At 49.1% G+C, this 27,595-nt stretch overlaps 1 protein-coding gene across 2 annotated transcripts; it reads left to right on the plus strand.

The window, feature by feature from the left end:
• Positions 1-890: 890 nt before the first annotated feature.
• On the plus strand, positions 891-27,576 carry CCDC134 (coiled-coil domain containing 134). Of its 2 annotated transcripts, XM_054469947.2 has the most exons (8): positions 891-1,048; positions 1,281-1,358; positions 9,995-10,113; positions 10,998-11,119; positions 11,326-11,410; positions 14,371-14,552; positions 14,856-14,927; positions 26,976-27,576. In XM_054469947.2, the coding sequence occupies exons 3-8, from the start codon at positions 10,011-10,013 to the stop codon at positions 27,099-27,101; spliced, it is 690 nt and encodes a 229-aa protein (XP_054325922.2). In that variant the 5' UTR covers positions 891-1,048; positions 1,281-1,358; positions 9,995-10,010; the 3' UTR covers positions 27,102-27,576. The 2 variants fall into 2 exon arrangements, with proteins under 2 accessions (XP_054325922.2, XP_054325923.2); XM_054469948.2 differs by lacking the exon at positions 1,281-1,358.
• The last annotated feature ends 19 nt before the right edge of the window (positions 27,577-27,595 follow it).

Here is a 27,595-nt window from a genome sequence, read left to right on the forward strand (position 1 = left end):
AGCTCCGAGAGGCACTTGACCTGCTCCCTCACCTCACGTGGAGGTGGACAGAGGTAAACTTTCCAGGCAAGGAGGGTCAAATTCTCAGCTTTCCTGTCAGAACGAAACTGTCCCACCCTCAGCCCTTGCCTGGCTAAAGTAGGTCCCCTCTGCCCTTTCCCGTACAGCCGTCATCAGAACTGATGTTTATGCACCCTCGTGGGTAGATCCTGGGAATGCAAGTCCAGCTCGGTCCCCGGCATGAGGTGTGCGCTCGACAGTGCCTGCGCCTGTTCTGGGGAGCTCAGCCCAGACCGGGCCTCCAGCTCCCTTCCCGCCCGGCAGGGGCCCCGGGCCCGGAGATGGCCACGCCACGCTGCCTTCTCGGGTCTGGCTGTCCTGATCCTGCGCAAAATTGGGGCTGCACTCGGCCTAACGAACGGACGGGGAACACCCCGCCGCACTTGGTTTATTAGTTGGTGGACCGGAGGGGCAAGGAGGGGTTGCCCGAATCCTGCACTGAGTCTCTGAGGTCCTTAAAGAAGAAAAAAAGTGCTAGTCACCGCCCACTAAACTCACGTTGCGATCTAAAGTTTAAAAACTCGGCCACAGAAGACGACACAGCTTCGGGGAGGGCGCGCAGAAGGTCGCCCGGCCGACAGGAGCTAGGACCCCCGTTTGCTGATTCACGCCTTAAATTGGGCACAGACCCCACCCACAGATTTAACTTCCTGCAACACAAGCTAAATCCAGGGCCCCGTACCCGGGGCCCGCAGGAGGGACAGGACGAAGATGGTGCCCACAGCGCGCTGGAGGCACGCCAGAGCCCAGAAGGGCGGGCAGGGGCGGTGGAGCGGGGCCGGAAGTGAGGCTAGCGGAGCCCGGCGGTCGCGGCTCGCGCTCATTGGCCGGGAGCAGCGCGGTGGGCGGGACGGAGCTCGGCGGTCTGCGCTCGGTTGCTAACCTGGTGCTCCCGCTTTCAGTTGCTTTGCTGTTAGCCTGTTGGACCTTCGAGCCTAGCTGCTTGCACAGGACTCGGCCACCTGCCCTTCCTGCACCGACTGGCCAGGTAGGTGGCGGTAGGGGCGGCGGGCTGCAGGTTCCCGGGAAGGATAATGAGAGAACCGAGGGCCCCGAACCGGCTGCAGGTGGTGGGGAAGGAGTTTCGTGGACCTGGACGCCTCTGTTCCTTGAGAAGGCTCGCTCCCTCCTCCGGGAGCCCCGAAGGCTCGGGGTCAACCACCTGGGCCCCCGACCCCGGTAGCCGGCTCAAGGCCCGCCACTACCTGGTACTTCTGCAGGAGTTCAGAGCCTCATGCTGAGCCAGGAGGAGCTCCGGGTGACGCACACGGCAAGATCGGGATTGAGAGGCTGAAAAAGTGAGTTTAACAGTAGAGAAAGCAGGACCTGTCCCGCAGTCTGCTGTTCTGGCTTTTCTTTCCCACTTCCTGCTTCAGTCATTGCCAGCTGTCTGGTATTCTCCTTGGCCCCTAAAGTTTTGCCCTAGCCTGGTTCTGGTTCCCTTGAGTTTGGAGCAGGAGGTGGAATGTGGGGGATCCTGGGTGAACTTGGACTATTCCTTCTCTAGGTTTCACTTATCTCGTCTGCTTGGGGGTAGGGGGTTCTCCGGATGATCTCTGCAGCCCCTCACTGTAACTGAGCATCTCTCCCCTGGGGCAGGTGTCCTGGTAGTTCAGTATCCAGCTCTGATCTCAGGTAGCCTGTGCTCATTTAGAAAGAGTCAGAAGACAGAGCACTGGACTTAGAGCCAAACAGACTCTTGGTTTAGCCTGGGAATAGCTGTGTGACTTTGGGCAGTCACCTCATTTTTCTGAGCCTTGATTTCACATTGGTAACATTGGGGAGTTGTAATCTGAGTGTGAGACCTCTCCTGACCACTTTATGTAATCTTGTACCTGACCGACACCCTCTCATCCCTCTGTGCTTATTTTACAAGTTTATTGATCGTCTCTTATCCCTACTAGAGACAAGTACCATGAGTGCAGAGATTTTTGCTTATTTATTGCTGTATTCCCGCCTCTAGAACAGTGCCTAGAGTGTGGTAGGTACTGTCAACCTAAATAGCAGAGTGAGAGACTCTAAAAAAGTGATGTTTACTTGGGAATAGACATTGTAGTGACAATATGTGTGCCATAGTAACCTGTGTACGTATTTGGGGAGGTAAAGGAAGACAAAGGTTTTGAAAGGAAAAATGAGGATTACATAATTATTTTGAGATAGTTATCCTTGGCTACAAGGATGAATAGCAAGAGTGGTGCCAGTCTGAGGTTGGACAGGCAGTTGCAGGGCAGATGTCCTCACAGAAAGATTTTTCTATGTAAGTTTGCAGTGGCCTTTGTGCAGGGTTGTGGTTTTTGCATTTTTTCTGTTCTTGTTATCAGTCATTTGTGCATAAGAACCCTCTTTTCACAACCTTCCTCGGTTTTATTTGTCAGAGTTGTTGTTCTTGTTTTTTCCCATTGGAGAATCATGCTTTAAATTTGTCAGAGTTTTTAACACAAACGACTGTTTTGATTCTAACAACTTTCATATTTCCCCCTTTTGGTCAAGATCTTTCTCCAAAAGCTTTACTGATCAGTCATCCTGTAGTTAGGTCCCTCAGTGCTGGGACAGACCTATCTTTGTTGTTGGTCTCTTGCCACGTTGGAGACTAGGAGTCTCCAGTTGGAGACTGGTGACTAGGAGTCAGTGTCAAAACCGTTGTAGTGGTTGGGAGCAGTGGCTCACGTCTGTAATCCCAGTACTTTGGGAGGTCAAGGAGGGAGTATCACTTGAGTCCAGAAGTTCGAGACCAGCTTGGGCAACATGGCAAAACCTCATCTCTACAAAAAATACAAAAATTATCCAGGCAGGGCCGGGCGCAGTGGCTCATCCCTGTAATCCCAGCACTTTGGGAGGCCGAGGCGGGGCGGATCACCTGAGGTCAGGAGTTCAAGACCAGCCTGACCAACATGGAGAAACCTGTCTCTACTAAAATACAAAAATATATATAAATAACGGCCAGGCACGGTGGCTCACACCTGTAATCCCAGCACTTTGGGAGGCCGAGGAGGGCGGATCATGAGGTGAGGAGATCGAGACCATCCTGGCTAACACAGTGAAACCCCATCTCAACTAAAAATACAAAAAATTAGCCAGGCGTGGTGGCGGGTGCCTGTAGTCCCAGCTACTTGGGAGGCTGAGGCAGGAGAATGGCGTGAACCCAGGAGGCAGAGCTTGCAGTGAGCCGAGATCGCACCACTGCACTCCAGCCTGGGCGACAGAGCAAGACTCTGTTTCAAAAAAATAAAAAATAAAAAAATAAAAATAAATAAAATAAAAATACAAAAATTATCCGGGCGTGGTGGCACATTCCTGTAATCCCAGCTACTAAGGAGGCTGAGGCAGGAGAATCCCTTGAACCTGGGAGGCGGAGGTTGCGGTGCGCCGAGATCGCACCATTGCACTCCAGCCTGGGCAACAAGAGCGAAACTCCGTCTCAAAAAAAAAAAGTTATCCGGGCATTGGTTGGGGAGTGTGCGGGGGTCAGTTGGGTAGAGAATCACTTAAGCCCAGGAGTTTCAGGTTATAGTGAGCTATGATTGTACCGCTGCACTCCAGCGTGGGTGACAGAGCGAGACCCTGTCTCAAAAAACCCCAAATACCTTTTAGCCACATTTGAGCAGCAAGGGAGGTTTGGAAGCAGTGGCTCTCAAGGTAAGTCTACCTGGAGTTCATTGTTAAGTTCAATTTTGGCTGTTCCATAGGCATTTGCTGTCATTGCAAACTTCTGGGCCAGCATTATTCTGTTAGGAGTGATACTTCACCAAAAATTTAAAAAGTAATAGGTATAAAGTTTAAAAAGAAAATAGGGCTGGGCACGATGGCTCACCCCTGTAATCCTGGCACTTTGGGAGGCCAAGGCGGGCAGATTGCTTGAACCCAGGAGTTCGAGACCAGCCTGGCCAAGATCACGAAACCCCATCTCTACAAAAAATACAAAAATTAGCGAGGCATGGTGATGCACACCTGTAATCCCAGCTACTCGGGAGGCTGAGGCAGGAGAATCACTTGAACCCGGGAGGCAGAGGTTACAGTGAGCCAAGATGGTGCCACTGCACTCCAGCTTGGGCTACAGAGTGAGACTCTGTCTCCAAAAATAATGTAAAATAAATAAATAGGAAAATAGGAAGTAATAGCAATATGATAATCTCAGTTTGCATAATGGTTCTGAGAGGCCCAGTGTGGTGGCTCACACCTGTAGTCCCTGCACTTAGGGAGGTCAAGGTGGGTGGATTGCTTGCACCCAGGAGTTCGAGACCAGCCTGGGCAACTTGGCAAAACCTCATTTCTACAAAAACAAGTATAAAAATTCTTCAGGCATGGTGGCATGAGCCTGTAGTCCCAGGCTACTGGGGAGGCTGAGGCAGGAGGATTGCTTGAGCCTGGGAAGTCGAGGCTGCAGTGAGCCAAGGTGGCACCACTGCATTCCAGCCTGGGCAACAGAGTGAGACCCTGTCTCAAAAAAAAAAAAAAATCCTGAGACATGAACTTAGGCTTAAAGACAACCAATTGAATAAATCAAATGACCATTGGGAATTAGATGAGACCTATTGTAACCATCAGGCCTGCTTTATTTTTTGTATTTGGGTCTCAGCTTCCCAGAGGAATGTATCCAGGTACAGTATGTAGTATTAGCAATAGCACCGACATTTGTGAATAGATAATATAGCTCAGTTTTTACCACCTACTGTGCCATGACTGGGTTGAGTTAAAACAGAGAGTGAGCAACAGATTTTTGGGGTTTTGTTGTTTGTTTTTTGTGAGCAACAGTTCTGTTAGGGATATTGCCAAAGTCATCCACTAGGTGGCCTAAAGGATCTCTTGAGTCAGGTTCTGTCAAGTTACCAGCAGAAGCTACTGATTGTGAAATTTCAATTACACCATTATCCTGCCAAGTGAAAAAAAGGAGACATTAAAACGGGTAAGAGTCCATCAGGTGCGGTGGTTCACGCCTGTAATCCCAGCACTTTGGGAGGCCGAGACGGGTGGATCATGAGGGCAGGAGATCGAGACCATCCTGGCTAACATGGTGAAACCCCGTCTCTACTAAAAATACAAAAAAAATTACCCGGCCGTGGTGGCGGGCACCTGTAGTCCTAGTTACTTGGGAGGCTGAGGCAGGAGAATGGCGTGAACCTGGGAGGCGGAGCTTTCATTGAGCCGAGATTGCGCCACTGCACTCCAGCCTGGACGACAGAGCCAGACTCCTTCTCAAAAAAACAAAAACAAAAACGAGTAAGAGTCTCAAAATGATATGGAATCTTGTTCCAGTGTCTTCGGAAAAGCTATCTACAGTATGAAACCATCAACTTCTTATCCTGGTTTACAGTTTGAATGTCTCTGGTTATGGCATTGGGAGGTTTGGTGAACTTTCTGTGTGACCCATACATTAGGCACAAGGCTTGTCCCTTAAAATTCATCTAGTTTCAACTTACAGGGCTTCAGGAACAGAGCAGTGCCCATGTTTAATAATTTCATGGAAGAAAGTTGGATTGGAGGAATCTAGAATTCAGGAGCTAGTCCAGTATACAAGTAGATAATGAGAACTCAAAAACAATTCACAGGGCTACAATCTAATAACAGGTGTACTATAGCTTTTTTTAGAAACAAAATTTTCTCTTTACAGTGATCACATAGGAATAACAGATTTAAAAACCATTTAAGGCTAGGAAGCAAAACCAAGGCAGACTTTAGATTTTACTTAACAGTCTTAAGTTTCCTGGGCCTGCCAGGAAGTGACAGATTTTACTCATTCACTGTAAGGCTGGGAATCTTTGAAAGCAGGCTTTCTATGCACATTCTCAAATATGATATTCTAGTTAAAGCCCTGGTAATATAAGCAATATTTGTTGTATTCTGTTATAAGAGAGAACAGGCTGGACGCAGTGGCTCACGCCTGTAATGTCAGTACATTGGGAGGCCAAAGTGGGCAGATCGCTTGAGGCCAGGAGTTTGAGACCAGGAATTTGAGACCAGCCTGGCCAAAATGGTGAAACACCGTCTCTACTAAAAATACAAAAAGTAGCCAGGCATGGTGGTGCTCGCCTGTGATCCCAGTTACTGGGGAGGCTGAGGCACAAGAATCACTTGAACCTGGGAGGCGGAGGTTGCAAGATCTGAGATCGTGCCACTGCACTCCAGCCTGGGCAACAGAGTGAGACTCTGTCTCAAAATAAAAAAAAGAGAGACAGCAAAGTCTTACTGGACTTTTGCAAATAACCACATTGCCGTAAGAATACTCATGAATAGACCAGCACGGTGGCTCATGCCTGTAATCCTATCACTGTGGGAGGCCATGGCAGCCTGATCACTTGAACTCAGGAGTTCAAGATCAGCCTGGGAAACATGCCCAAACCCCATCTCTACTAAAAAATACAAAAATTAGCCGGGTGTAGTCGTGCATGCCTGTACTCCCAGACCCTTGGGAGACTGAGGAGGGAGAATTGATTGGGCCTGGGAAGTCAAGGCTGCAGTGAGCCATGATTATACCACTGCACTCCAGAGGGAGACCCTGTCTAAAAAATAAAAATAAATAAAAAAAGAATACTTTTCTTGAATAGTTTTCAAATTTTAGATGGATTAAATAGGGAGAAAAAGTAAATGTTTCCACCTCTCTTTACAAAAGTATTTCTTATGGAATTGCTGTAAACTATAGATAGCTTAAGAGAAAAAGTTTCCTTAAATTTAGAAAACAAAACAAGTAAAGAACCAATAATATTTCAAATATATGTCATAAACACATTACCCTGGCAGGGTGGCTCATGCCTGTAATCTCAGCACTTTGGGAGGCCAAGACAGGAGGATTGCTTGAGCTCAGGAGTTTGAGACCAGCCTAGGCAATATAGCAAGATCCTACCTCTACAAAAAAATTTTAAAAATTATAATAGCTGGGCCTGGTGACATGTGCTTGTAGTCTCAGCTACACAGGATGTTGAGGTAGGAGGCTTGCTTAAGCCCAAGAGGTTGAGGCTACAGTGAGCCTGGATGACAGAGTGAGATCCTGTCTCAAAAATAAATAAATACAGAAAAGAAAAGAAAATGATCTTCATCAGTTTTTAATTGAGTTCTGTTTGATTTTGATTAGAGATTTCAGGAATTCATCAGTTTCTTCATTAGAGTTCTGAAAATTTTTTATTTAGTCCATAGATCTTAAAGTTTTTAAGTTTTTAGAAACTTATATTTAAGATTACTTGTTAGAGTCTTTTTATGAATCTGATTGCAAATGCTTTTAGAGAAGAATCAGAACCACGGATGACAAAGACTTGGAACAACCATGGTTGAAAATCTTTTTTTTTAGGCGACTAATTTTTTTTTTTTTTTTTTTTTTTTAGAGACACAGTTTCGCTCTGTTGCCCAGGCTGGAGTGCAGTGGTGCGATCTTGGCTCGCTGCAACCTCTGCCTCCTGGGAACAAGCGATTCTCCTGCCTCAGCCTTCCAAATAGCTGGGATTACAGGCACGTGCCTCCACGCCCGGCTAATTTTTTGTATTTTTAGTAGAGACGAGGTTTCACTGTGTTAGCCAGGATGGTCTTGATCTCCTGACCTTGTGATCCACCCGCCTCTGCCTCCCAAAGTGCTGGGATTACAGGCATGAGCCACCACGCTTGACCCCATGGTTCAAAATCTGATGGAAGTTCATTATAATCAGCAGTGGACAAGGAAATTTGTCAATTTGTTATTTATGTGTCACAAGCAATACAGAAGGTTACAAGGGTGTAAAAACCAAAAAATCTTAACCCTTTCATAGCTCAGGTTTTATGAAAAAAGTTGTGAATTTCATTAGACCCAGGAAGAGTGTGTCCAAGGTTATGAGTTTCCATCACATTATAGTGGAATGTAAACAAGAAAACTAGTACCAGCCAGGCGCGGTGGCTCACGACTGTAATCCCAGCACTTTGGGAGGCCGAGGTGGCGGATCACCTAAGGTCAGTAGTTCAAGACCAGCCTGGCCAACATGGCAAAACCCTGTCACTACTAAAAATACAAAAATTAGCCGTGTGTGGTGGTGGACAGCTGTAATCCCAGCTACTTGGGAGGCTGAGGCAGGGATTATCGCTTGAACCCAGGAAGCGGAGGTTGCAGTGAGCCGAGATTGTGCCATTGCACTCCAGACTGGGCAACAGAGCAAGACTCCGTCTCAAAAAAAACCAAACAAAACAAAAACTAGTGCCTTCAACTGGGGAATGCCTGGCTCTTAGTTAAAAGCATGAGAAATTTCCTGGTTAAATGGAACAATTCAGACACATCAAGAAAAGCCCAAAGTACAGAATCAAGTTATAACTAGATGAAAACATTGTCTTTCTAGGCCCTCAAGACAGAATATTTGAGTGTCAGGCCGTAACAGCAGAGTTAGAACCAGAGAAAAAAGATACAGTAGCTGGGTGCAGTGACTCACACCTGTATCTCAGTACTTTGGGAGGCAAGGTGGGTGGATCACTTGAGCCCAGGAGTTCAAGACTAGCCTGGGCAATGTAGCAAAACCCCACCTCTACGAAAAATACAAAAATTAGCCGCGCATGGTGGCATGTACCTGTAGTCCCAGCTATTCAGGAGGCTGAGGTGGGAGGATGGCTTGAGCCTGGAAGGTGGAGGCTGCAATGAGCCATGACTGTGCCACTGCACTCCAGCCTGGGCAGCAGAGCAAGACCCTGTCTCAAAAAAAAAAAAAAAAAAATTACAGGAACTAACAAAAAACATTAAGAGAACTACCACCCCAGCCAAGTGAAAAGATGCATCCTTTCAAGGGGAGAAAGAGGAAGGGTGGAAGGCAGCAATATATGTCCTGGGAATCACCAGGAAAATGAACTTCACAGCGGTCAATAAATAATTGTGTTGGCTGGGCATAGTGGCTCACGCCTGTAATCCCAGTATTTGGGAGGCCAGGGTGAGAGGATCTCTTGGGCTCAGGAGTTGGAGACCAGCCTGGGCAATATAGCAAGACCTCATCTCTACCAAGGAAAAAATAAATAAAAAGGGCCGGGCGCGGTGGCTCACATCTGAATCCCAGCACTTTGGGAGGACAAGGCAGGCGGATCACCTGAGGTTGGGAGTTCAAGACCAGCCTGGCCAACATGGAGAAACCCCGTCTCTGCTGAAAATACAAAATTAGCTGGGCATGGTGGCGCATGCCTGTAATCCCAGCTACTCAGGAGGCTGAGGCAGGAGAATCGCTTGAACCCAGGAGGTGGAGGTTGCAGTGAGCCGAAATTGCACCATTCCACTCCAGCCTGGGCAACAAGAGTGAAACTCCATCTTAAAAAAAAAAATTAAAAAAATAAATAATTGTCGCATGTTGCCTGAATATGAACAGGTCTTGTATGTAGTACCTGTGGTTCCAAAGTGAGTGAGTAGCAAGCCCCCTTACCCCGAGACTGCCCTGCCTTCCTCCCTGCCCTTTGTGCCCTCTTCCTTTGTGATGACAAAAGTCAAGGAAGGAGGAAAACTCCAGAAGTTTCACATCTTCTTTGCCTGGGCTTCCTTGACCAGATGCTTTCCTGGGAGACCAGGATAGGGGATGTGGAAGGAATACTGTTGACGAGCCCCTCCTCCCCAGGCACAGTGCGTCACCCTCCCTGCAGCAGGGAGGTGACCTCCTTATCCCTGTTCTACAGCTGAGAAGGCTGAGGCTCAGAAAGGCTGGGCAAGCTGCTCAAGGTCCCAGAGACGGGCGGGGGCAGGGCTCCAGCTGAGAGCTCTAGCCACTGACCCTGTGCTCTAAGTGTTCCTGTGTAACACACTTATCTTCCTCCCCACCTCCTAGCATCCCACGGCTCTGTATTGTGTGCCTGCTGGCCCTGGGATAAGAGCTGCAGCTTCAGGCCTCCCCAAAGCTGGGTTCTTGGTATACAGAGGCTGCACTATGTCATGGGAAGCTGCTGTTCACCTGTGCACTCTATTTTATGTAACACCGATCTCTGGGTCTCACTCTCTTTCTTTGGGTTATTCTTCCAGCTCAAGAGGTTTGGATATGGACCTTCTTCAGTTCCTGGCCTTCCTCTTTGTCCTGCTTTTGTCTGGGTCGGAAGCCACAGGCACCTTGAGGACCTCCCTGGACCCAAGCCTGGAGATCTGTATCCTTTGGGGTTGTAGTTAATGAGCTGTCTTTGAGAGGTCTATAAATGAGGTTCTTCTACTCGGGGATTCCAGGGATAAGCAGGCCCAGCTGGTGGGAACAGGGAGAAAAGGTGAGGTGCTCTAGCCAGACCTTGAGCAAGTCAGGTCTCTCCAGAGCTTCAGCTTCCGCGTATGGTAAATGGAGATGACAAGGCCCATCTCTAGACTGCAAATGCTCAGTGAGGACTGTGCATGGCCTGGCACCTTGTGGGCAAGATCCTGGGTGGAGACTCAGGAATTCTGCATTACTGGCCCATCTGGACCCTGGTGAACTGGGCCACCTGCTCCAGGCCAGGCCTCAGGGACACAAAGATGAATTACAACAAGTCCCCTGGCTTTGAGGTGTCCATAAGCCTAGGGGGAGAAAGTATCCAAACAAATGATCATTTTACTCTGTGACCAGTGCTCTGATGGGCACAGGAGGGGTCAGGGAGAAACACTGTGTGATGGTTTTTGAGCCAGGCCTTGAAAGGATAGAAACTCCTAGAGGAGGGTGAGGGGCATCCTGGGCAGAGAGGGTGCAGCGTGAGCAGAGAGATGGAGGCTCTGGAACAGTGAATGCTTGTGGAGATGGCAGGAAGACCGCAGCAAAGGGAAGGCAGGAGCCAGGTCTGGAGGCTTGGTTTCAGGCTTCTGGGTGTGGAGCACCATGGGAACTGGATGAATAGTGCGTTGCAGGGCCATGCACTTGTCAGTTTGTTCATTTCCTGGAGGCTTCTAGCCCTGGGCATCTATGGCCCTTGCAGATACTTGCTGGTCAGGAATGAACCTTCTGAGGCAAGACTGCTGGATTGTCCAGGCAGGGCTATTGATGCCAGCCCCTTAACTTAATGCTGCCCAGACAAGAAGATGTTTGAGGTGAAGCGGCGGGAGCAGCTGTTGGCACTGAAGAACCTGGCACAGCTGAACGACATCCACCAGCAGTACAAGATCCTTGATGTCATGCTCAAGGGGCTCTTTAAGGTGTGTGCAGGCAGGGGGCAGCTCATGGCAGGTCCAGTCTTTGATCTAGGCACTGATGGGTAAATAGGAGTTCCCTAAGGGGTTGGTGTTCAGGGACAGGGGAACTGTGTGCACATAAGACTTGAAGTGGGCTTTAAATAAATGGGGATGGGAGCAGTCTGTGATGGGCACTGTAAAGCCACTCAGCCCTGGTGGGATTCCCTCAGGTGCTGGAGGACTCCCGGACAGTGCTCACCGCTGCTGATGTGCTCCCAGATGGGCCCTTCCCCCAGGACGAGAAGCTGAAGGATGGTATGGTCTGCCCTGCCCCGCCCTGTCCTCCGCACCACCCAATCTTCTCTAGCTGCTCCTTCTCTCCTGTTCTTGTCACTCTTTTTTTCTCCCTGGAAATGCCCTCTTGTGGCACCTTCTAAGTGGTCCCCTTGGGCAGATGGACGTTTCGTGAGTGGCCTCCCTCATTAACTGGCTACTTTTTAGCAATAGCATTTCTTTTTTTTTTTTTTTTTGAGACAGAGTCTTACTCTGTCGCCAGGCTGGAGTACAGTGGCGTGATCTCGGCTCACTGCAACCTCCACCTCCCAGGTACAAGTGATTCTCCTGCCTCAGCCTCCCAAGTAGCTGGGACTACAGGCGCACACCACCACGCCCAGCTAATTTTTGTATGCTTAATAGAGACGAGGTTTCACCATGTTGGCCAGGATGGTCTCAATCTCTTGACCTCATGATCCGCCCACGTCGGCCTCCCAAAGCGCTGGGATTACAGGCGTGAGCCACTGCACCCTGCCACGATAGCATTTCTTAGATTACACCGAGAGGATGGGAACAGCTCTTATATATTAAATAGTGGATACTTTACAACCATCAACTCAAATCTCCACCATAACTCTGGGGGAAGACACTGTTCTCTCTACTTTCTATATGAAAGAGGACAAGTGATTTGCCTTGGCTCTTCCCTCTGAATCAAGCTGACTTCCTGAGTTCTTTGAGGTTCATTCAAGATTATTCTGAAGCCCCGGGTTCCCTGCCTGACATGTATCAGACCCACCCTGGCATATCTTCGGAGTCTACTTATCTTTCTGCTTGGCCTCTTAGTGCTGGTGAGGGCTGCCTGGGCCCTTTCTGACAGGCTGGCTCCAATAGGGACTGCTTAGAGCTGTTTACACAGTTATACTTTTGGCTAATCTGGGTCTTGGGGACTTGCTACCATGATGGACACATGTTCCTTGGTGAGCAGGTCTGTGCAAACCTACCCTCCAAGGCCGAGGGAGCTGAGAGCGCCAGTTTCTCAGAAAGAAACATTTATTAGGGACTTCTGAACAGAAGCCATGTCTCAGGCAGAAATGAGATGGTGGTCTCTACACCCAACCTCCAGAAAGTATTCTTTACTTGTTGTTTTGCAGACAGCAATGCTTGTACGGAAACTATTCTTTTTTTTTTTCTTTTGAGACAGAGTCTTACTCCATCACCCAGGCTGGAGTGCAGTGACACAATTTCAGTTCACTGCAACCTCTGCCTCCCAGGTTCAAGTGATTCTTGTGCCTCAGCCTCCCGAGTAGCTGGAATTAAAGACGTGTGCCCCCAGGCCCGGCTAATTTTTGTATTTTTAGTAGAGATGGGGTTTTGCCATGTTGGCCGGGCTGGTCTCGAACTCTTGATGTCGAGTGATCTACCCGCCATGGACTCCCAAAGTGCTGGGATTACACGGGTGAGTTACCATGCCCGGCCAAAAGTATTGTTTATACAGCAAGCTTTTAGGTTAAAACATGCAGCTGGTGACATCTCAGGCTTTCGTGTGAAACTTGTGACCACTGAGGAAGTTAAATAATCATCTTTTTGAGGGGTTATCTATGCTACAGGCATTGTTTAAAGACCTTGCTGCAGAATACCTTGGTGTGCAGGGGTCAAACCTCAGCCATTATGGCTTCAAGATGGCGCCACGCTTGTCTTGCAGCAGGCTGTTTTCCTACAGCACACTAACAAAGCTCAGTCTAAACTGACTTGTTGACCAGTAGAAGCACATTAGTGGGAAAACAGAAAATTCAAATTAAGTCTGTTAGGTTAGTTGGTAGTATTGTATTGCTGTTAATTTCCTGGTTTAGATAGTTGTATGTTGGTTATATAAGATGATAACACTAGGCCAGGCAGGTGGCTCACTCCTGTAATCCCAGCACTTTGGGAAGCCGAGGCAGGCAGATTACTTGAGTTTGAGTTTGAGACCAGCCTGGCCAAACATGGTGAAACCCCGTCTCTACCAAAAATATAAAAAAGTAGCCGGGTGTGGTGGCAGGCACCTGTAATCCCAGCTACTCGGGAGGCTGAGGCAGGAGAATCACTTGAACCCGCGAGGCGGAGGTTGCAGTGAGCCAAGATCGCGCCACTGCATTCCAGCCTGGACAAGAAAGCGGGACTCCGTCTCCGACAAAAAAAAAAAAAAAAAAGATGATAACATTAGAGGAAGCCAAGTGAATGAATTTTATGTTGTGTTATGTAAGTCTAAGATAATTTCAGGCCGAGTGCAGTGGCTCATGCCTGTAATCCCAGAGCTTTAGAAGGCCGAGGTGGGAGCATCACTTGAGGCCAGGAATTTGAGATCAGCCTGGGCAACAAAGTGAGACCTCACCTCTAAAGTAATTAATTAATTAATTAAATATATTCATTCATTCAAAATAAGAACTTAAGCACTTAAAATGAAATAAAATGGGAAGAATATTAAAAAAGAAAAATGCTGGCCTGTTCTCTGGCCATCCTAAGAGACCTGAGGTCTCACAGACACTCTAGTTGTGTTAACACCAGGGCGATCACTGGACATTTGGATAACATGTCGGTGGGGGCATCAAGCCCAGCAAAGCCTGATGTGATACATCAGCATCCATGTGCAGAACAATACTCACTTCTCTGATCTCCACAGCAAATGAGTCTACTAAGCAGCAAGATGTACCTTTGGGCTGACAGACCTGGGTTTGCAGCCCAGATTTGCTACTCACTAGCTGCTGAGCTTCAGTTTCCCATCTGTAAAATGGGAACAGCAGCCACATCTCCCTCTAAAAGTGGTTATGAGGACTCAGTGAGCTGGTGGATGTAAGGCCCTAGTTCGCACTGTACATGTGATTGGCAGCCTGTGGTCAGTAGGCACTGTTCCTTCCTTGCTTGGTGGGTTTGGTGGATGTCTCTGTTCTCTAGAGGATGCCAGGGGCCAGTGAGGCAGCCAGGAGAGCATCTGCCCTGGCCACTCATCAGGGTCCTCTCGCCAGCTTTCTCCCACGTGGTGGAGAACACGGCCTTCTTCGGCGATGTGGTGCTGCGCTTCCCGAGGATTGTGCACTATTACTTTGACCACAACTCCAACTGGAACCTCCTCATCCGCTGGGGCATCAGTTTCTGCAACCAGACAGGCGTCTTCAACCAGGGGCCCCACTCGCCCATCCTCAGACTGGTAAGGACTGGGGTGGAGGTGGCCTGGGAGCCCTCTGTCGGGTGGTGGACTAGGATCCTCACATCTGCCTTCAGTCGGGCCTGAACGTCAGTGCTTGGTTACATTTTCTTTGTGGAGCTTCAGGGTACCTTGGGCCACAGAGGCCCCATTTCAAGGGATTCTGTGCTGACCCAGTTCCCATGGGATCATCATGTGGCCCACATCTGCCCAAGTCAGGAGTCGGTCCCAGCGTGGAAGGAGTAACTCTCTGGTGAGCAGGACTCAGGAGAAGGCAGAGGATGACTAGTGTTTCTTCATCTGCAGATGGCCCAGGAGCTGGGGATCAGTGAGAAAGACTCTGACTTCCAGAACCCGTTTAAAATCGAACGCACAGAGGTGAGCTGCCAGGGCCTATGCCTATGTCTGCTTTGCCTGTGCTGGGCCATAGGACGCCGAGGCCTGCAGGGGCTGGGGACCTTGGGTGGCTTTGGACTTGGAGCCAGGCAGCCTGGGCCTGGGTCCAGAAGCCATCACTGACTCACTGGAGCCTGTGGGCAAGTCATTGCTCCCCTCTTAGCCTCAGGCTCCCTGTCTGTTCACAGCGTGTGAACTCCAGCTATGGGGGGTAGTTAGGAGGCTATGAACAAACCCATCCCAGCACAAAATAGGCATCCCACTTCAGGTGGATATCAGGGCAGCCAGGGAGATCAGGCCATGCTCTTCCCTGCCTTTGAACCTCTGAGCACCAACTGGGCTTCCATCCCGCACTCCTGTACATGCTCTCATTCCAGGGGTTCCAGGGGGCTGAGGTGGGCTTTGAGAGCTGGAGACAAGTTTGGGATAAAAGATGAGGACAGGCCGGGCATGGTGGCTCACGTCTGTAATTCCAGCACTTTGGGAGGCTGAGGTGGGTGGATCACCTGAGGTCAGGAGTTCGAGACTAGCCTGGCCAACATGGTGAAACTCTGTCTCTACTAAAAATACAAAAAAGTAGCCAGGCGTGATGGTGCATGCCTGTAATCCTAGCTATTCAGGAGGCTGAGGCAGGAGAATCGCTTGAACCCGGGAGGTGGAGGTTGCAGTGAGCTGAGATCGCACCATTGCACTCCAGCCTGGGCAGCATGAGTGAAACTCCGTCTCAAAAAAAAAAAAAAAAAAAAAAAAGACGGACAGATACAATAGATTGAGGAAGGGATTGGAAGTGGCAGGGCTAGAAGGGGCAGGAAGGAAGGGCTGTGGTGGCTGGAGGACTGGACTTGTCAAACCACACGCTAGTCCCTGGTGTGGGGAGGGGTGTTGGGTGTCTGAGGGGTCTAGGATTTAATTCTGCCTCCAGGCCAACAAACTAGCCTGCTACTGTTTCATGGACACTGATAGGTCAGAGACATTGGACTGTATTACAGCAAAGGCAGTAGCTAGACTGTTGGCTTGGTTGTGTTGGTTCACCTTGTTCCCCAACTCCCACGGGGGTGACACAGAGGGGTCCAGGTGGGCACTGTGCATGCAGGGGGTGTGCATCACAGCTGAGAACTGCCAAGCTGGGGAAATTCATGATTTTTATAGTGAACCGCAGCAAACGTGCTCTTTGGGAGGAGACATCACCACACCCTTCGAGGTTGCTCTCTGCAAACACAATCCTAAGACATGCCCAGGTAAAGAGTGGTTAGGACTTTGTATCTTTGGTGTGCCCTGCAAGAATATGCAGGGATGCTCAGGGCCATGATGGATTGCCGCCCCAACAGTCTGCCCCAAGCCCAAGCCCTCCATGGCTTGGTTTAACTCAAATTTTCTTTTCTTTTCTTTTCTTTTTTTGAGATGGAGTCTCGCTCTGTTGCCCAGGCTGGAGTACAGTGGCGCGATCTCGGCTCACTGCAAGCTCTGCCTCCTGGGTTTGCGCCATTCTCCTGCCTCAGCCTCCTCAGTAGCTGGGACTACAGGCGCCTGCCACCACGCCCGGCTAATTTTTTGTATTTTTAGTAGAGACGGGGTTTCACCATGTTAGCCAGGATGGTCTCGATCTCCTGACTGCGTGATCCATCCGCCTCAGCCTCCCAAAGTGCTGGGATTACAAGCGTGAGCCACCGCGCCCGGCCTAACTCAAATATTCACATGAATGTGCTATTCAGTCTGATTGATCTGACTGATAGAGGCTAGGACCAAATCTGTCAATTAGTCTCATACTTCATTTAATTAAGATTACTATCAACTATATTCTGAATAGCAGGATAAGGCCAACCTACATTATTATTATTATTTTTTTTATAGACAGGGTCTCGCTCTGTCACCCAAGCTCTGTCACCGACCTAGCTTACTGTAACCTTGAACTCCTGGGCTCAAACAGACCTCCCACCTCAGCCTCCTGAGTAGCTGGGACGACAGGCCTGTGCGACACCATTCCTGGCTAATTAATTTATTATTTTTTCAGAGACAGGTTCTTGCTGTGCTGCCTAGGGTGGTCTCAAACTCCTGGGCTCAAGCCATCTTCCTGTCTCAGCCTCACAAAGTGTTGAGATTATAGGTGTGAGTCACTGTGCCTGGCCCCTAACCTGCAATGTTGACCAGGGTCCTGGACTCAACCAGCTGTGAAGGTCCTGGAGGACCAGTAAGTCTCATTTTGGATAATCAGGATATTGTCTAAGACCAATCTGTTATCCACGACCACCCATATAAGAGAGTTTAGATTGACCTGCCAATCTTTGATGTTATTGCCAGTAATTACAGGGGGCAATAGATGGACCCAAGCAACCCTCATGCCCCCATAAGGAGACATTCCATGACCCATTCTCTCCCACATGTTACACTTGATTTGAGTCACCAGAACAATGGTTAGTTGAGCCTGAGGGCAGTGTCACTGTGGAGCTTCAGCCTCAGTTGCCTACATGGTATAATGCAAGGCTACTCAGACATCAGGAAAAGCAGATGAATTTGTATCTGTCAGGTTGAAACAAAATTGTGCTGGCTGGTGTGTCTGCACAAGGTCACTGTTGAGAACTACCTTTGATGGCATTAGACACAGCAGAATAGCTCAGTACTGATGTGTCCATGTGAGTTTTCCTATCATGTGGATGGAAATGAGACACCCAACAGTTGGCCATATTGACAGCTGCAGCTGCCACTGGGCTTGGGCAGACCCTAGGATTGTTTTGCCAGCTGGCAGTGATGGATCTAAGGGATAAAGAGAGCATTAATTGTTCCCTGCACTTTCTGGGATCTAAGGTATATCCTCCCCAGGTGGCAGGATTATTGCTATAAAATCCATGTGTCCTTGGGAGACCAAAGTGGGCGGATCATGAGGTCAGGAAATCAAGACTATCCTGGCCAACATGGTGAAACCCCGTCTCTACTAAAAATACAAAAATTAGCCGGGTGTGGTGGCGCATGCCTGGAGTCCCGGCTACTCAGGAGGCTGAAGCAGGAGAATCGCTTGAACCCAGGAGGCAGAGATTGCAGTGAGCCAAGATCGCACCACTGCACTCCAGCCTGGCGACAGAGTGAGACTGTCTCACACACACACACAAAAAGCATATGTCCTATGCCAGCATCTATAGTTTCACTTTTTCTCCAGTTGTTGCCTACTATCACCTAGACCTTTCATTCAGAAATGTCAGGTATGACATTCTGGGACCAGGACATTTTTACAGATGTATAGAGACCTGTTATATCTCTTATCTTTACCCACATGGGCCACTGCAGGGAAATCAACAAGCAGGATACTCAGCCAAGTGGTCACAATCCTAACAATCTCAGGCCGTACCATTCCAACCAGAGACTCAGGTAGTTGAACCAGAAATATACAGTCCTCTGTTTTGTGCCACTCCTTGGTAGTGGGTATGTTACCATGCCAAGTAGAATGATATGTTTAGGTGGTGGTGGCAGTGACCTGGATGAAGTAGGCTTGATCAGCAGTTTGACTCCATTTGGTCTTATCAGAGATTGAGCTTTATGATGGGCATCTAAATGAGTGAGCCAGGCTGTCTAGTTTGTCACCACAGTTTGTTTCCATAGTTTGTGGCTCTAAAGAGGGGTGAGGGGTGGGTATCGCCAGGCATGGTGGCTCACACCTGTAATCCCAGCACTTAGGGACCAAGGCAGGCGGATTGCCTGAGGTCAGGAATTTGAAACCATCCTGGCCAACATGGTGAAACCCCGTCTCTACTAAAAATACAAAAATTAGCCTGGCGAGGTGACGCACACCTGTAGTCCCAGCTACTCGGGAGGCTGAGGCAGGAGAATCGCTTGAACCCGGGAGGCAGAGGTTGCAGTGAGCTGAGATCGCACCACTGCACTCCAGCCTGGGCAACAGAGCAAGACTCTGTCTCAAAAAAAAAAAATAAATAAATAAATAAAAAGAAGGGGGTAGGTATCTTTGATCTGCCAGTTTGTAGTCTCCAGATGACCAGGACACTGACAATAGTCAGTAAGAATATAACATGCATGGTTGTTAGGAAGGAGTGTCATCCAAGCAAGGGTGATAGCTTTTAATTCAGGCCATTGTTTGACTGGCCTTTATGGCAGTTAATCAGCCAGCATTGTTACTGGGGCTGGCTGACTGCTGCTGCCCATGGACACCTGTGTCAGGTTCCCAGAACCACTCCCAGGTTTGATGTTCAATAGGAGGATTCACAGGACTCAGCATATGGTCGTATTCATGGCCACGATTTACTACAGAGAAAAGATACAAAGCAAAATCAGCAAAGGGAAAAGGTGCATCAGGCAAAGTCCAGGGGAAACAGGCTCAGCTTCCAGAGTCCCCTCCCAGTGGAGTCAAATAGGATGTGCTTCATTCCTCCCGCAGTTAGTTGTAACAACATGTTTAAAATGTTTTCTACCAGGAAACTTAATGAGGGACCTAGTGCCCAGGTTTTTACTGGGAGCTAGTCATGTGGGTACTTTTTGCCTAACATATCAAAATGGCAAACTCCCCGGAGCAAAGTATGTATTCGGCAGAAACCATATTGTTTGCACAAACAGTTTAGGCACAGTAAACCACTGTTAGCAGTTAAGGTGGTGGGGACCCTCCTGAAATGCAAGTTCCCAGATGTCTGCTAAGGGCTAACCTTGGATTCCAGGCCTTTCAAAGGATGGGAGTCAGGTCAGCTGTGTTAACTCTTTTCTGTACAACACTATTAGCTTTTATATTAGCTGAATTACAGTGGGCTAGGCCTGAGTACTTGGGGGAACCTGTGAATCGAGGGTCCTGTTGAGCCAGTGGCTTTACTTTATGTGGCAGAGTGGGGGATGTGGTTTCCTCAGTGGGGTAGCTGCCACCCCTGCATGCCCAGCTGAAATGACGCATACCCCAAGGTTGCTTGCTGCAATCATTACCCTGATAAATGGCCCAGATCAAGAACAGCCACGGCCTTCCGTTCTTGGTTTATGCAGCAAGAAAACATGTGTGGACACTCAAGGCCATGGCAGATTGCCTTTCCCAGCAAGGGGTTACCCATGGAGATGCTTTATTGCTGTGACGCCAGTTCTTCTTGCTATGCAGGTCATAATGCCTCACTTAAACGCAGAAGGAGGGTGACAGCATAGGCCACAGAGAGAATGGGTGCCAGGATAAGTTGAGTCCAGCTTTATCATAATGTACTCTACTTGGACATAACCACAGCAGCAACATACTTTCCTTACATGCTGGCTGGGGACAGTTCTGAGATTTTCCTCACTTTTTGATATCCCACGTGAAGTTGTCTCTCGCAGGAGCCCCAGATTTGCTCGGCTCCGCTCACACACTCCCTCCATGCTGGTGAGAGTTCTGAGTTCTCTTACTTCTTATGTACCCATCACTAGAGTCAACTCGTATCAGGCTGTGTGCCAGCCACTGTCCCTGTCCAGGGGGCTGGCCCTGTCCCAGCTCCTCAGATGCTCACAGTCTGATGGGGAAGGCAGCAGGGAAATAGTTCTAATCCAGTGTAACTGTTATACTGGTAAGAAGCATAATGAGCTGTAGACCTCTGAGGCGAGCCTGACCCAGCCTTGGCAGGGAGGTGGTGGAGGCTGTGGGATGAGTTATTTGCTGGGTGGACCAGCTGAGGCAGGGCCTTCCAGGCAGAGGGACGAACTTATGCAAAGGCTCAGATGCATACCACATTCATTCGTTCAGCATCAAGTGAGTATCTATTGCATCCTGCCCTGTTCTCCTGGGAGTGGCATTCTAGTTGGGGAAGACAGGCAGTCAGTTTAAAAATATATAATGTGGTAGGTGGCGACAAGGGCTGTGGAGAAAAAAGGCAGGGGAATGTGGTTAAGGAATGCCCGGGGTAAGGTGGGGGTGCAGTTGCTATTTCACATGGCCTGGATACTGTCTTACTGAATTATCTGAAGGAGATGAGGGAGCCATCTATGTATCCCAAGGAAGAACATTCCAGGCTGAAGGAGCAGCAAGTGCAAAGGCTGTGAGTTGGAAGCATATTTGGGGGCTGGGGAGTGTGAGAAGATGGGGTCAGAGTTGTAGGCCTGATCCTGAGACCCTCAGAGGTCTTCACAAGGGCTTTGGCACCTACCCTGAGGGACCTGGAGAGCAGGGTTAACAGGCTGTGACTTACCACTTTATATATATATATATATACATATATATATATATGTATATATGTATATATATACACACACGTGTATATATGTGTATATACACACACGTGTATATATGTGTATATACACACACGTGTATATATGTGTATATACACACACGTGTATATATGTGTATATATACACACGTGTATATATGTGTATATATACACACGTGTATATATGTGTATATATACATGTATGTATACGTATATATGTATATATACGTATATATGTATATACGTATATATACACGTGTATATATGTATATATGTATATATACACGTGTATATATACGTGTATACATGTATATATGTATATATACGTGTATATACGTGTATATATGTGTGTATATATACGTGTATATATGTGTATATATATGTGTATATATATGTGTATATATATGTGTATATATATGTGTATATATACGTGTATATATATATATATTTTTTTTTTGAAATGGAGTCTCGCTCTGTCCGCGCAGGCTGGAGTGCAGTGGCGCGATCTTGGCTCACTGCAAACTCTGCCTCCCAGGTTCATGCCATTCTCCTGCCTCAGCCTTCTCAGTAGCTGGGACTACAGGCGTCTGCTACCACGCCTGGGTAATTTTTTTGTATTTTTAGTACAGACAGGGTTTCACCATATTAGCCAGGATCGTCTCAATCTCCTGACCTCGTGATCTGCCCACCTCGGCCTCCCAAAGTGCTGGGATTACAGGCGTGAGCCACCGCTCCCGGCCGTTATTTATATATATATTTTTAAGGTGGAGTTTTGCTCTTGTTGCCCAGGCTGGAGTGCAATGGTGCGATCTTGGCTCACCACAACCTCCGCCTCCCGGATTCAAGTGATTCTCCTGCCTCAGCCTCCTGAGTAGCTAGGATTACAGGCACAGACTTACCACTTTAAAGAGATCATCTGGCTGCTGTGTGGAGCATGGTCGGGGACCAGAAGTAGGGACGCAGGTGTGGAGGCTGCTGTGCTCATCTGTGTGGCAGTTGATAGTGGCTTGAACCAGATGATGACAGTGGAGCTGCTGAGAAATGGTCAGGTTCTGGTTCTCTTTTGGAAGTAGAGCCAGTGGGATTTGCTGAGGAAGTATATGTGGTGAGAGAGAGAGGAGCGGTAAGCATGACTAGAAGACTTTTGGCCTGAGTGTCTGGAAGAATGGGACTGTCATTTTTTCAAATTCTTGGAGAGGGAGGGTATTAAGAGTTTTTTTCTGCACCTGGTGAACATCGGAATAAAGATGTCAAGGAGGTAGCTGGATATTTGACTCTAGACTTCAGGGAGGAGGGAGAAGCTGGACCTATAAATGTGAGAGCCATGCCTATGTAGAAGGCACCAGAAGCCGTGAGACAGGACAGTCATCTGGGGCATCGGGCAGGTAGAGAAGCAGTCTGAGGACTGAGGCCTGGGATGGGGCTGGAGATAGAGGTTGAAGGACTGAGGAGGAAGCAGCAAGAACCCGCAGAAGGAGCAGTCAGCATGATGGTGGCCGACCCAAGAGTTTCCCAGAGGCCACACGAGGAAAGCGTTAGAGGAAGTAGAGAGGGAGCGATCGGTGTGTCAGACGCTGCTGGGAGGTAAGGAAGGCGAAGACTGAGAATCAACTGCTGGACTGAGTAATGTTGAGGCCGTTGATGGTCTTGATAAAAGCTGCTTTGAGGGGGTCCTGGGAACAAAAGATTGGATTTCCAGAGAATGAGAGGAAAGGAAGTGGATGTGGCAAGTGTAGACAGCCCTTTCGAAGAGTTTTCCTTTCAAAGAGAACAGTCTAATGGGAGAATAGCTGGAGGACAATGTGGTTTCAAATATTAGTCCCTTGGGAGAGACCACGGCAGGCTTGTACTATGTGGATGGGACTGATCCATTAGAGAGGGAGGAACTAATGAGGCCAGGGGCCAGGTTGCTGGAGCCTCATCTGGAGGAGGTGAGGAGGGGTGAGTTGCAGTGCTGGGGGAAGGCTTGGCCTTGTACAGAAGAGCAGATCCTTAAACTTGAACAGGAGGGGAGGTAGAGCATGTGGGCACAGAAGCAAATGGGTTGGTGGGTGTGGTGGTGGAGCTGCGGGGGTTGTCTCCTGCTACTTTCATCCTCTCTGTGAGATAGAAAGCAAGGTCATGGTCTGGGAGTGAGGGGAGCACGGAGGCTTGAGGAGAAGGTATGTGCAGGAGAGCAGGAGGATGAGCGGACCAGGGAATGAGGCTGGATTGCCAGCAACACGGAGGGCCTGCTCGTGGTTATGGTAGGGCTAAAGAGTTAGAGAGGATAGAAGGCAGTGACCAGAGTGGCATGCTTGAGGCTATGGAGGATGTGGTTGTTGTCAGGGACAGGCAGAGCAGGGTAGCTTGAAGACAGGAGGAGATAAGGCTGGAGACGTAGCATGGGGTCCAGGCCCTTCAACAACAAGCTTAGGAGTTTGGGGCTCTATCCTGGAGCCAGATGCATTTTCGCAGAGCAGGCAATGAAGAGTGAATTTGGAATAGAGAGGAAATAAATTGATAACTAACCTAACAGTGAAGACAGCGGAGGCACAGGGAGGTACAGTAATCAACCTGAGGTCTCACAGCCAGTAAGTGATGGAGTGAAGGTTCAAATACATGTGGTCTGCCTCTTGAGCCATGCTCTTAACCACAATGCCGTGTTGGCCATCAGCCTGCTGACCTGACCCAGGCTGGTCAGGTACAATCAGGGGTGGCCAGGGAAGATTCCTGGGGAGACATCTAAAGATAGACTCAAAAGATGACTAGGCACTGCCAGGCTTAGGTGGGGAAGGGGACAGGGAAAGGATGAGTGTGTTTCTCTTCTGACCCAGCTAGGTTGGGCTGAGCCTGCTGAGGCTGGAGGGGCTAAGATCTCTTGACTTGCCCTTGCCCAGCCAGAGTCAGAGAGGAATGGGGTCTTTGTGACCTAAGGGGTCTCCCAGCTCCCCGTCTTAAGTGGATCAGGATTCGCTCACAGAGATAGGAGCAGAGTGTGGTAGGGAAGTACTAGGCAGGGAAGTGTGCAGCCTGCGAGGCTAGTCCTAGTTGGGCCTACCACATGCTGTGTGACTCACTTACCTTCTCTGGGCTACACTTCTGTGAATCCCCCCATCTTCCAAAGTCATGACTCAGTCTAACCTGGTAGGCAGATTACTCCACAAGGTGGAGCTATTTGTTTGTTTTTAGTATCTACTTTGATCAGATCAAACATTTGTCACAATTGCCCTAGGAACAAATAAAAGGGTGTGTTTTACAGCACAGCTACCTGAGTTGTAGGCATAGTAAATCTTCACCTAACATCATCCATAGGTTGTGACTTTAAGTGAATCTGTGTATTACAAACCAATTTATCATAGGCTAATTGATATAAATAAGAGTTAAGTTACTACAGCATATTTCTGGTCAAAAAACCATTAACAAAAATTTTTTTTTTGAGACAAAGTCTCGCTCTGTCGCCCAGACTGGAGTGCAGTGGTACAATCTCAGCTCACTGCAACCCCCGCCTCCTGGGTTCAGGTGATTCTCCTGTCTCAGCCTCCAAAGTAGCTGGGAATACAGGCACCCATCACCACACCTGACTAATTTTTGTATTTTTTAGTAGACACGAGGTTTCGCTATGTTGACCAGACTGGTCTTGAACTCCTGACCTCAAGTGATCTGCCCACCTCAACTTCCCAAAATGCTGGGATTATAGGCATGAGCCATGGCGCCCAACTCCAGTCTTCAAAATAAAAACCAAAACACTCTTAATATGAAACATTGAAATAAATGTGAACTATACATACATTTAAGAAAGATTCATCAAAACAAGTAAAATAATTATTTATCCATTTAGTCCCATTCAGTGTCCAGCCTCTCCCAGCAACTCAGAGCATAAGGGAGGAACCAACCCTGGACAGGACGCCCTCCCATCACAGGGCACACTCACACATGCCTCCGCAGTCAGACTGAGACAGTGTAGACATACCAGTGAACCCACCATGCACATCTTTGGGATGTGGGAAGAAATTGGAGTACCCAGAGAAAACCCACCAGAACACGGGGAGAATGTGCGGACTCCACACAGACAGTGGCCCTGGCCAGGAATCGATTGTTTTTTTTTCTCATCCACATTATAATGACACGACCTTGAACTAAACCACATTATTTGAGGACCTGCTGTACTATTGTATTTCCTATTCTAACGTGGCTTGCTCATTCATTGAAAAAACACATATTGAGTGCTCTTGAAAAGCCAGGAAGACTCTGTGCTAAGGCCTTGTGGCAGAGGACACTATCCTCCTACCCTCATGGAATGTGCTGTCTGGGAGGGCGATGGGCACAAGAAGGAAGGAATCAGCACAAAGTTGAAGGGAGCACACCACCAGGAGCAGCCCCTCAGGGAGTCAGGTCAGGTCTGGAGGGCAGTGAGTCAGCTGAGCCTGAGCTAATGTGGCAGAGGGGTGGGTGTTGGAAAGAGCGTTCTGGGCCTCGGCCACAGCACATGCAAAGGCCTGGAAGTGAGAGAGTACGGGGAATCCAAGAACATAAAGGTAGGGGATATGAGGTAGGAACAGAGAGGCGGGCGGGGTGGACCTGCAGATATACCATGTGGAACTTTGTCTTGAGAGTCATGGAGAGCCATGGAAGCTGGAATGTGACATGAACAGATTTACATTTTGAAAAGATCCATCCGGCACAGTGGCTTATGCCTGTAATCCCAACACTTTGGGAGGCTGAGGCGGGTAGATCACATGAAGTCAAGAGTTTGAGACCAGCCTGGCCAACATAGTGCAACCCTGTCTCTACTAAAAATACAAAAATTAGCCAGGTGTGGTGGTGGGCGCTTATAATCCCAGCTACTTGGGAGGCTGAGGCAGGAGAATCGGTGGAACCCGGGAGGCGGAGGTTGCAGTGAGCCAAGATTGCACCACTGCACTCCAGCCTGAGCGACAGAGCAAGACCTCTGTCTAAAAAAAAGAAAAGAAAAGATCCAACTGCAGTGAGGAGAATGGCTTGAGAGGGACCAAAGGGGATGTGGAAAGCCCTTGGGAGGCCCCTAGAGTCATCCAGCAGAGAGATGGGGGTGGTGATAGGGGCAGCAATAGTAGAGACAGAGAAGTGGATGGGTTTGAGAGAGATTTAGGGCTTGAAATTAGCCAGGCCTTGGTGATGGACCCGAGGAGGGAGAGGGAATGCCGGGTGCAGGTGGGGCTCCTCGGTTTCTGCCCTGCTGCTCATCAGAACAGGGATTCTGGGGAGAGGGAACCATACTGAATCTAGGGTGCATTTGGGACATCCTAAAGGAGGTCTCAGACAGGCATTTGGAAATGGAGATGCAAGTTTGAGGGGTAACTCACCACACAGGCCAACAGAAGCTATGAGTTAGATGAGACAATCTGGAGAGAGAGGAGGGAGGACAGCCAAGGTCCTGGGTTGCAGTTGAAGCATGCCCCCCCGCCACCCCCCATCGCCGATGAAGTCCTCATCCTCCACCCTCCCCCCGCCCCGCCACTTGCCCTATCGTCTGTGACTCTGGCTGACCTCCCTCCTCTCCTCCTGAAGGGTGCAGCAGGTGTGGGGCTCCCGGGTCTGTGGTGGTCTCAGCCACTCTACCCCCTCACCCTGGAGGAGTCTGTGTGTTGTTTCTCAGATGCCCCATGTAGGTTCCCACCTCAGCATCCGTCCCTCCACCTAGAATACCCTTCCCTTTCCTCATGCTGTTGGTTTGGCAAACTCCTGCTTATCTTCCAACACCCACTCAGCAGTTCTCCCAAACCCATTTCACTGTCTCCATGTCTGGGGCAGGGCCTGTGTCCAGGGAAACTTTCTATTCCCACACCCCACTGGTGGCCTAGCTCAGAGCAGGCTCTTTGCTGCCACAGACTAAATCAGACTGCTCTTCTCTTCCCTTCAGTTCATTCCCAGCACTGACCCTTTCCAGAAGGCCCTGAGAGAAGAAGAGAAACGCCGAAAGAAAGAGGAGAAGCGGAAAGAGATCCGAAAAGGCCCAAGGATCTCCAGATCCCAGTCTGAGTTATAGCCCTGGAGCAGCTCAGGGCTCAAGGGGCCACGAGGAGGCAGGTCGGGAGGAAGAAGAGGAGGAGGTGTGGTTGTAGTGGAGAGCACCAGCCAGCCCCTTCCAGAAGGGGAGGCCACATTTGCCCGGCCCCCTGGAGCTGGGTCTGAGCCCCAGCCGAAGGGACTGAGTCTCAGATGGCTGGATTTTCTCTCAGGGGCCTCCTGCTGAAGGGGCCTTCAGAGGACTTTATGCTGGAAATATGACCTGTGCAGACTGCTGGGGGAGGCAGGAAGATGCCCGCCTGGACCCTGTTGGCGGCTGAAGACCTCTGGCCAGCTGGCTTCCGCTCTTGGTGGGGAAGCAGCAGAACTAGGTTCTGAGCCATGGGTCAGGGTGCCACCCTGCTGCTGGCCCCACTGTGTCACAGAGCTGCCTGGCACAGGTCTCAGCCCCTCTGCAGAGACACAATAAAAGCCAGCAGACACTTTGGACCGACCAAGGCTGGTGGGGGCACT

Source organism: Pongo pygmaeus, chromosome 23 (assembly GCF_028885625.2).
Source record: "Pongo pygmaeus isolate AG05252 chromosome 23, NHGRI_mPonPyg2-v2.0_pri, whole genome shotgun sequence".
NCBI classification, from domain to species: domain Eukaryota; kingdom Metazoa; phylum Chordata; class Mammalia; order Primates; family Hominidae; genus Pongo; species Pongo pygmaeus.

What these genes read in the sequence shown, in the direction of transcription:
- CCDC134 (XM_054469947.2), top strand. Translation starts at nt 10,011, where the DNA reads ATGGACCTTCTTCAGTTCCTGGCCTTCCTCTTTGTCCTGCTTTTGTCT. An exon ending in TGCTCAAGGGGCTCTTTAAG is followed by an intron (nt 11,120 to 11,325) that starts GTGTGTGCAGGC and finishes GGATTCCCTCAG; the next exon opens with GTGCTGGAGGACTCCCGGAC. An exon ending in TTAAAATCGAACGCACAGAG is followed by an intron (nt 14,928 to 26,975) that starts GTGAGCTGCCAG and finishes TCTTCCCTTCAG; the next exon opens with TTCATTCCCAGCACTGACCC.